At 30.9% G+C, this 10832-nt stretch overlaps 1 protein-coding gene across 1 annotated transcript in view; it reads right to left on the bottom strand.

The window, feature by feature from the left end:
* Nucleotides 1-4091: 4091 nt before the first annotated feature.
* pug (pug C-1-tetrahydrofolate synthase, cytoplasmic) overlaps nucleotides 4092-10832 on the bottom strand; it is a 54372-nt gene continuing 47631 nt past the window's right edge. Inside the window, exons 16-19 of the mRNA XM_067051187.1 lie at nucleotides 10532-10721; nucleotides 9577-9703; nucleotides 4473-4625; nucleotides 4092-4331 (exon numbers count right to left, since the gene is read on the bottom strand). Coding sequence (XP_066907288.1) covers nucleotides 4242-4331; nucleotides 4473-4625; nucleotides 9577-9703; nucleotides 10532-10721 — 560 coding nt within the window. The 3' untranslated portion in view covers nucleotides 4092-4241. The remainder of the gene's footprint in view (nucleotides 4332-4472; nucleotides 4626-9576; nucleotides 9704-10531; nucleotides 10722-10832) is intronic.

Genomic DNA, 10832 nt, shown 5'->3' with positions numbered 1-10832 from the left:
GATCATTTATCAATATTACCTATTGCCCACAACTGTGTGGCAGATTGTAATATCTATCAATAAATAAATCTATCTATAAAAAAAAAAAAAAAAAAAAATTTTCTATGGCAAGGCAGTTCCGGAGTGAAACTTTCCAGAAAATCAAAGTCTTGCTGTATGGTTGTGAAACTTGGACTACCTCCAGGGCTTGTGAACAGAAACTCCTGGTCTTTAAAAGAAGAATCCTCAGACGTTTATATGGTGGTGTTCTCATCGGAGGAGAGTGAAAAAGGAGGAAAAACCAGGAGCTGTACACTATGTTTAAGGAGTCTGATATCGTTCAAGTGATGAAAATTGCAAGACTGAGATGGGCAGGACACGTCGTCAGAATGGGCAGTGAGGATCCACCAAGACAATTACTGATGGAGCCACTCCACGGTACCAGGAGAAGAGGAAGACCAAAGCTGTGATGGGCTGATGGTGTTACTGCTGAAGCAACAAATATGCTGGGGCTTCGGAATTGGATGGCGGCTGCAAGAGACCGAGACAATTGGCGGAAGCTGCTAGAGGAAGCCAGGATTCGACAGCGGATTGTAGAGCCACACTAGTAGTAGTAGTAGGCACTTCAAAGTGTACAATTCAGGTCCATACTCTTCAGACAGACTAGGCAGAGAACTTGCTTCCACAGACTTAGGCAAAATCAAAAGCTAAACACTTTGACAGCAATTAACAACATATTATCACCATCAAACCAGCAGTGATTTGGAAGTACATATGATGATAAGTTACTGTCAAGGGAGGTCACTTTTCTAGTGCCTTTAGAGTAGAGAGAAGAGCCCTAGCACCTCCCTTTCACTTTGGATAGTCTCGACTTTATTTACTTATGTATTCTTTTATTTTCTACACTTCAAATAACAATTTTTACAAGTTCAAAAGGAATTTTTTTATTTAAAAAAAAAATTGTTTATATTGATTTGGATTATTTCAGATTGCCTAAATGTTTTATAGAAAATGTGGTGATAAACAGTAACTTTCTAGAGTCCTTATTCAGTAATGCAGTTGCAAAACATTCATGTATCAGCTGACTGTATAGATAGATTCAGAAGCATAAGCTGGTAACGACAAAAGTCATCATGGTTAAATAACAGATATTTAAACTTTATTTGGCTAAATATTACATTTTATACATTATATAATACTTATTAAAATTAAAAGAAAAGAAAATATATTTAAAAAACTGTGTTTTAAAGAGGTTTTCCAGTGGATTCCCTGTGGTCAAAGTGTTAATAACTTAGTAATCCATTCAAGTACACACCATTTTTATATACGTAAAATAACATACTATGTTAGTAAATAATGAACTCAATTGGCATGCAATAAGCACTTATTGCATGCCAATTGAGTTCATTATTTACTAACATAGTATGTATTGTACGCCCAATACATACTATGTTAGTAAATAATGAACTCAATTGGCATGCAATAAGCACTTATTGCATGCCAATTGAGTTCATTATTTACTAACATAGTATGTATTGTACGCCCAATACATACTATGTTAGTAAATAATGATGATGCATCTAAGAAAACCAGTTTATGTATATGTGAAACTTGAATATTAGTGATATTTTGTTGGAATTCAAAGGAGTTTTAACATTTTATTTATAGGTAGAAAAGTGATTTAATATATCTGTTAAATATTTTGATAGTTGGTAGGTTAGAGAATTCAGGAATGAAACTATAGGTCTAACTGGTTTTCCTTCTTATTGAATATAATTTAGAGATATGTTGGTAAATTTGTAATGTGTAGAATGTTGCCAATGTATTTTTGTTGTTTGAGTTGGGCTGTTATGTTTGTACCAGTCAATAATTTGTGAGTTGAATTCATACTAACTATTTTGCATGTTTGTTTGTTATTTACAAACGTATTTGATTTGTGGATGTATTATTCTTTGGTAATGGTGACAATTTGCTTGGTTTTTGTTATTATATATTAGGTTTTATTTTTAAAATCTCTTTTGTACTTTTTTGAATGTTAGATTGTATCTCAGTGATATATTATATATAATGATATACAATGTTATTGTTCTTTTTTGTTCTGTTATTATATGGTAATTATACTAACACATTTACCTCTCATTTCATCTTATTCACTCTCATCTATACTGTTTTATAAAATAAATTCATGATCACTTATAAGCAGTTGTGCTGATGCAGAAATTTTTAACCGATTTTGGGTATTTTTCACCTTAGTAGGTAAGTAGCTGGTAGCAGATCATTTCGGGTAAACTGGCTTTGTGCTATATGTAGAGCATTAGCTAGAGCAGCAGAGCATTAGTTCTTGAATTATTAAATCCTTGGACACTTTTTCCATTGCTAATGAGTCATTATTTTTCCTTAGATATTGAACTTATAAAACTAGGCATTCCTAAACCATTAGGGGACCAGGCCAGATATGTTAGTGGAGCTTGGGATAATTTTTTTTTAGTTAGGCTGGTCACTTACAGAGAACATCTTGCAAGACTTGGTTATTTGGACTCAGCGAACCTCAGAAAGTGTTTCTGTCGTAAACTCCCTACTTGAATAAATATTGTTAACAATTTTATTTTATAATTAGACACTCACTCTGGCAACAATTTTTACCATCTTTTTATATTTCTTTGAGCTACTGCACAATATCATTACTGTTGATAAGATTAAACATTTTGAATAGAACCAATTGCAAGTTCAGAAATAATCAAAACAAAACAATATATAAGAACACTGTTTTCCCACCTATCACCATTACAGTTGATAAGGTTAATATTTTGTTACAATTTACTGTCAAGGCAGTGACAGTACACATGACAGTTAGTTCACTGACATTACTTGTACTATCAACTATCATGCCAGACCCAGTGCTACAGTACTGTCATAACTGCAATTATCAAACAGTTAACCATGGCAGTGGCTGCAACTGTTTCTGCAATGACTAAAATTGTGCTATAGTTTACTGTCAAGGTGTATGAATGTGATAGTTAACCAGACAGTTGTTTCACTGATATAACTTGTACTATCAGCTATTATGACAGTTAGTGGGACAGTACAATTATGACTAAAACAATCATGCAGTAGCAGTTATAACAAAGTTACTGGGTAATAGTAGCAGGTATTTGTCAGGTAAAACAGGTATTTTCAAGACTCTGAGTGGGTAATTTTGGTTCGGAAAATCAGCACCATTGCTTATAAGAGCAACTACAGGTAACTGATTTTGAACATAATTTATACAATGCTTAGGGCCAAGGGACAAAAAACTGTTTAACTCCTTTGGGAATTCCACAATTGTAATGCATCATCCAATTAGAAAATTTTTTGAACTATCAGCTAAGCCCATCTTCACTATAATTTATGACATTCTATTCCATTATAAAAAAAAAAAAAAAACACACATAAGAAAACCCACTAAGATCCATAGTTTTATTCCTGAATTCCCCAACCTACAAACTATCAAAATATTTAACAGATTTAATAAATCACCTTTCTACCAATAAATTAACATTTCAAGAAGCTAGAATCCAAAAATAAATTTCAAAAATCTGAGTCCGCCTTCCATGGCTTTTCTCCTGAAGGGTTACATTTAAAGATTCCTAGAATCCAAAAACACACCAGATATTTTATTATTTGTAATTTACTGATATGATAAAATAATTAATTAAAATTATAAACGATTTTGTAACTTTTTAAAATTATTTCATTGAACAATTCTTTCTATCTTCAATTAGTTTCATAATGTAAAAATATTTTAATGCTAGAAAAAAAAAAAAAAAAAAAATACAGCAGCAACCTTTCTGGATCGGCTGCCTTCAAGATAAAATTAACAAAATTTCCTGTAAACCTAGATAAAATAATTAAAAAAGTATAGACTTTTATTTTTGTTCTTGAGTTCCAAACACTTGTTAAAACAAATTGAAAACTGAACAAAGAGTTTGGTATCTGTACTAGTTAAGCAGAATTCTGCCAATTTATGGGTTTCCACAAAAACAGATACACAAATCAGGCTATAGTTCAACTAGTTTTTTTTTTAATATCTTCAGATGGTTCTTGGTAATTTTTGTAATTTAAATAATTATAACTACAATAATAAAAAAATATTTATTTAAAAAAATAACAATATTTAATATTAATAGATTTAAAAATATACTATTAATATTTTTTCCTAATTTAAGTTTAATTAGTTAAATTCTAATATCTTTTTGATTAAACTTAATATATAAATTTATTGATTAAAATAATCCTTCAATGACTCCAGTATTAGGATCTATGTCAATATCATATATAGCTGGCCTGGTTGGCAATCCTGGCATTTTAGATATCTGCAAAAAATAATAACCGATGACTAACATTATCAAAAATATACTTAACAGTTACTATGTTTGACTATCACTAAACAAGTAGTGTTGTAAGATCAAGACTTAAGTATTTATATTTGTATTTTTATAGGTATGTAAACTTACTTCACCAATCATCACTACAACAAATCCAGCACCAGCTGATAAATACACATCTGTTACAGGAAGATCAAAACCTTCAGGAACCCCCTTTAGAAGTGGGTCACCACTTAGTGACAAAGCAGTTTTAGACATACAAACAGGTAAATTACCAAAACCCTGGAAAATAATAGAAAGAAACAATAATAAATTATCAATATTTATTAAAACATACTACATTTAAACGAGAGGTAGATTGATAGAGAAGAAACAGGGACTAAATTAATAATATAAACACCTGTATAATGAGTTAAATACATGTTAAATAAAAGATAATTTATTATTTTAGAAGATTTTAAAACCTAATTTCCATATATAAATAGCATCCTAACATTTTTCAAAATCTTCAGAAATATTTATCTATTGAACTATTTTTCTTGGTCCAGCTTTCACATTTTCCATAAATTAGTCAAACAAGGACAATCATAAGCAGAAAAACTGTGAGATGTAAAAAATTGAAAAAATAATTAAATTCTAAGTATTTCTTTCAAAATCGATACCATAAAGTAAATTATATAATTCTGCTTCACCACATATGTCACCTCTTACCTGTTTTTTTTTCAATTTCTCTAGGACTACTTTTTTCCCTTCACTTATTATTCTTTCCCAATTTTATATCTGTTTTTAAATCATCTTCTATCAATAAAATATTCCCCAAATGGTAAATAATGCTCTTCCATCCTAAAAACTAAATTTTTATATACTTTTAAACCACAAATATTTTTTTGAACTCAATATTTGGTTTTTTTACTATTATTTAACAATTCATTTTACTTTAAGGCTCTCAAACCCTAAATTGAGAATTAAATCATACTACTATCTCTGTTGATTCCAAGTTATGTCACTTGGATATCTAATACTGAATTCAAATCTGCTTTTCTAGTTGCAATCTGTCTTTTTATAAGCCATTTACTGCAAGTAGTCAATAGATTCTCAAACCTTCCCCCACTAATAGTTCTCAAGGTTTTCATAGTCTAGATAAGACTTGCCAATTCTACAATGTCCTTGATTGCCTCCCAATATTTATAACTGGAATCTTTAGACATCTGCAGCACTTTAACTTTGTTTCAGAATTTAACAGTAAGGTTTTCCTCCTTCACCTCTGGGGTTTTGAGTTTCCTCAGGTCCAGTTGTTCCTTTTTGAACTGAGCTCATTTTCAGGTTTAGTGTTCAAAAGTAAGAACCTGAATTTCCAACTGACGGTGATTTAGTCTATCTGGTCCTCTAAGCTGTCAGACTTATTTTCTCATTTTATTAAAAGCCATGGATTTCAGAGGGAATATATTTTCTATAATCTCTCCTTAACTATAAACTATCAGTTTAGAAAGGATCAGCAAGAGATTAAGAAGATATCTGGATTCAAAATAACTCAAAATTTAAAATTATAATCATATCTACTTTACATTGGAGATCAGTAGAATCACAACTATGTTAAGGGAATAGTGTTAAATTATTTTTCAACTTTTATAGGTTTACTATATTAAAAATGTTTTGAACAATCTCAAAAACTACAGAAGTAATTATGATCACCTAGAAAATCAGTTTATCGCCCGTTCTTGTTAGAAACTCAAAAAGAATGTTCTACATTCAAAATTAAAAATCTGAAATGCACAACAGGTGAGAACAGATCACCCTTCGTTAACCACGGCTAAAGCTAAAAACAGGACATCCTTGGAACATCCCAATATCTCATCTATTGTTTTATTGTATTTTTTATTATTATCTCAAATCATTATAATAGGGCATTATTAGGGTGTTCTTCCCTTCATAAACACATATTGTCTTCATCAAGCATGAAAATTAATTGATTTATTCATACAATGACCCTACAGCTCTAGCAAGGCCTTGGCCTCTGCAATAATCCTCGACCACATATTTAGCATCATGTCTACTCCATCTCCTCACCTCAAACTGGCAGAAGTCTGGCTCCTTGTCATCAAGCCATCTCAAACATAGTCTTCCTTTCATATATTCATATAGCAGCTTTCTGGCTAGATCCTCTAGCATCGTTTCCACATAGCCAAGCCATCAGATTCTGCCCATCTTGATAAACACCACTGGATCAGGTTGACCATTTAAATCCACTGACTCCCGATTTTTTTCTGTTCTGATTCTCTTTCGCTTCTCTATATCATGTTAACACATTTTAGTATACCTTATAACACACCTTAAAATGTGTGTTAAAAGTATTCTTTTGTCAGGATCCATGTTACACAGCGATTTGTTACTACAGGCCAGATGATTATCTGGTATATTATAAGCTTGGCTTTGTGGGAGAGATTTGGAAAGCACCTACTGTCAGCTGCCAAACTTTCTTTTATTTCATATTTGATATTATTTTTTGAAGTAATAAATGACCCTAGATATTTGAAATTGTCCACATTGTCAAATCCCTAACAAAATGCTGCAATGTAAGGATTGTTTTGCCTTTCACTTCTCATATATTTTGTCTTGCCTACACTTATAAAAAGACCAACTTTTTTGGCAGAATCCTGGAATTCTTGCAAAGAATCCAACAATGATGTGAATGTACTGCATACCAATGTGATAACATCTTCTGCATAGGCCATGTGCAGTGCCAATCTATTCATGGTTGTTCCTTTGGGGTTTGTCTTGATGGATCTCACTACAATTTCAAATCCCAGATTAAACAATGCAAGGTCAATGGATCACCCTTTCTGAGGCCATTCCACAGATCAAATTCGCTGGAGTAGTTGTCCTGAATCTTCACTGAACATGTAAGTCAATTTAGCAAGCTGCACAAATTACCATGGTAATCCCAGAACTGGCCAACTTTTCAACAGTTCTCCTCTATTCATCCAATCATTCCGATAAGTTTTTTTTCCAGTATAATCCTTAAGGAAAAGATGTGATCAGTAGTAGATCTGTCAGGCCTGAAACTGTATTAGTTCACACCAACCAATCCTTTTATTGATTTCCACTAACAATACTTTATAAGCAACACTGAGGAGAATGCTCTATAGTTACAACATAATAGTCTGTCACCTATTTTATAAATAGGGCAGATCCATACCATACTGTTTTGTCCAGTCTATACTGATTAATACTATTAAATCATCCTGATGTCATAAATTATACTGTACATCTCATCAGTTACACCTTCACATCCAAACTGGTTACACCAAACATCAAACAGTTACACCTTCTCCTTGTAGCTGATCAATGCCTGGAGATTTATAGTATGTGGAAAGTTTGTATTATTTTGGTCATAACTTCCTTTCTCTTGCGGAAGTTCTATATCATCTGAATCATCCTGCTGAGGTATTTGAAAATATCGTCTTAGAGGTTAATTATCTATAAGGAGATGAGAGACAAATTTGATGATTCTAATCTCCTTATGAAATTTTTGTATCTCTGTAAAATAAAATTCTCTCTTATCTCTTTCAATCCCTTTATTTCATGGCATCTCTCTTTCTTTCAACACAATTCTCTGATTATTTTTCTTTTACCAATGTAATATTCCCTAGTTCTCATCATTCTCTAATTGAGCATCCTTATTCTGGCTCTGTTTTGCTCCTGTACATTCTCACATTTAACATATCAACTATTTGTATATCTACTTGCCATAGGTCTTTAACATTCTCTACAATATTTCTTAGGTTCGTCTTAATTTTTTTCCATTCCCCTTCAATAGTATCATCTTTTAAGGCATGCTTATATAATTCTTTTGACAATGCTACTTCACAAAAGTCGAGCAACTGCCAGTTCTCAAGATTAAGAGGGATATTTTTTGAGGGTTTTACCTAATCTCGGTGTCACAATGTTATGTTAATTTTTCATCCTTCCAAAAAAAATGGTTTGAGTCACAGTCAGCCCCTCTAAAACTAAGTACATCATAACCATAGCAAGCATATCTAATATCAATGAGTGAATGGTCTCAATTTAGTTCTAGGTACTTCCATCTGGTGATTGCCAAGTTTCTTTATGGATGAAATATGTGCTCCTGATTCTAAAATTCTGTGTTATTGTGAAATCGACTAATCTCATACCATTATCTATACATTCATCATGCCTACTGTGCCTTCCAATGGTTGGAATAAAACCTTCTTTCCCAATTTTAGCATTAAAGTCGCCTAAGGTAATTTGAGCATCATTTTTGGGAAGTCTATTATAAATTCTTTCCAGAACACTGGAGAAGGCATCTTTTCCTTTAAGGGGCAAGTGCACTGGTTAGATAAATATTGTAAAACATGTACGAGGAGAAGATGGTTGGGGGTGCGGTCAAAATGACACAAATGAATTGATATAACTTATTTAATTGTGCCTAAGTTTCGGCTAGAGTTTCTAGCCTTCATCAGGGCTAAGAACAAAACAAGATAATAACCAATAAGTATAGAAAATATAAACAGAATGACATAAAGTGAGAATAATTTTACAGAATGGAATTATGTAACCATTTTCATATATGGTTTTTAATGAACCATATATTTCATATATGGTTCATTTAATATATGGTTACATATATATGGAATTATTATGGTTACATATATTTTCTTTCTCTCTATTTTCTTTTCTTTCCATATTTCAATTTTTAAATAATTAATAACTAATATATTCATACTTCTTTGCATTATATAACTTCATTTTTATTTTATTTCCTTAATTATGTTATTTTACCTTCTTTTTCAATTGCCTATGTATACATTTTATTTTCCACTTCTCTCATCACTTCATTTTATTAATTCTATTCTGTAAAATTATTCTCAGTTTATGTCATTCTGTTTATATTTTATTTTTATTTTCTATACTTATTGGTTATTATCTTGTTTTGTTCTTAGCCCTGATGAAGGCTAGAAACTCTAGCCAAAACGTTGGCACAATTAAATAAGTTACATCAACTTATTTCTGTTTTATTTTGGCCGCACCCCCAACCATCTTCTCCTCATACAAGTCATCCACGGTCAACTATCTCTCATAATTATTGTAAGGCAGTATAGGGATCTTATAATTGATCAGATAAGCCAGTTGCTTAATAAAAATTTATTTCTTAAGTGGTGTTGTTGCTATTATTAGTATTAACTAGATAATAAAAATAGTGTACATCAGTCACCTGTTTTTGTAAGCTTTCAAGTTTATTTTTAACCAGCTCAGACATAGAAACAGTTGCAGCACCATACATTTCAATTGCAACTTTCTCAATTTTTTTCAATAAACTGTCTTCTAAATCATAAATGAATCTGTAAAATAATATAAAATTATTACCTAAATTAATTATAATTTTAAAAGCAAAGGCTTCAAAATGAAAAAATGTTTAATGACTAAATTATGATTTTTATAACTAAATAAACCTGAGGCACTTGTAGAACATTGTTTAAATTTAGGAAAAGTTTATTTCACTGTAATTTGTAAGCAAGTAACAACATAAAAAAACATTGAATCCAATGTTAATTTTTTTAAATCAGTATAATGATTTATTCCAATGATCTAGTTCATACACAAATAAATTCATAACCATAAAGTAAACCTTGCTTCATTAAACGAAGTTTGAGAAATATTCATTTATTTATATTTTTTTCTTTTATTCAATAGTGAAATAATTTAAACAAACCAATTTATTTATAAGTGAACCCAAGAGAAAATAAATAAATCGAAACCTCAGATGCCTAATCATATTTTAATTTTAAAAGTTAAAATAAGAAGTTAAAAGCCATCATTGGAAGCAAGTTAAATAAAACCTACAAAATAAATCCATTTTCAACAATAATTTGTACCATAAATCCTGACTATCGGTAAGGTGTAACAAAGAATTTTCAGTAAGGTGTGGTAGATATAATAAACAACTGAGGTAAATAATTTTTTTTTTAAAAAACATATGTAGGTCAAAGTGCCGAACAAAATAGGGATCGCAAATATTTTATAGGCTAACATTAAATTTTACAAATAATGTGACCACAATATAAAACAAGAGCCAGGAAGGAACAAATTAAAATATCGAGAAATATTCACTAATAGTAGTAATATGAAGAATTATAAGATCATAGAAACACAAATTTACAAAAATATACCTGAATGATGATGATTTTTCACAGGAAGTGATAACAGCATTTGCTAAACCTAATGCCCCCATACCACCTTCTGCCCAATGTTTACAAACGACTGCATCAACAGCACCAGCTTCAATACTGGCATTTCGAATAAGTTCACATTCACTAGCTGTATCAGAGCTAAAAAGTATACCATTAACATTATAAAGATCTTAAGTGTCATGTGTCCAAAAATATCAAATTAAAATGATTAAATTAATCAAAACCCAAAATAGTAGTAATGCTTTGTTTAAAAATAAAAATGATTAAAAACACATTAAAT

The sequence above is a fragment of the Halyomorpha halys genome, unplaced genomic scaffold (genome assembly GCF_000696795.3).
Source record: "Halyomorpha halys isolate HHAL.00 unplaced genomic scaffold, Hhal_1.1 Scaffold1261.1, whole genome shotgun sequence".
In the NCBI taxonomy this organism is placed as follows: Eukaryota; Metazoa; Arthropoda; class Insecta; order Hemiptera; family Pentatomidae; genus Halyomorpha; species Halyomorpha halys.
Note: the sequence above shows the minus strand (reverse complement) of the source record. Positions and strands in the feature narration are given on the sequence as shown.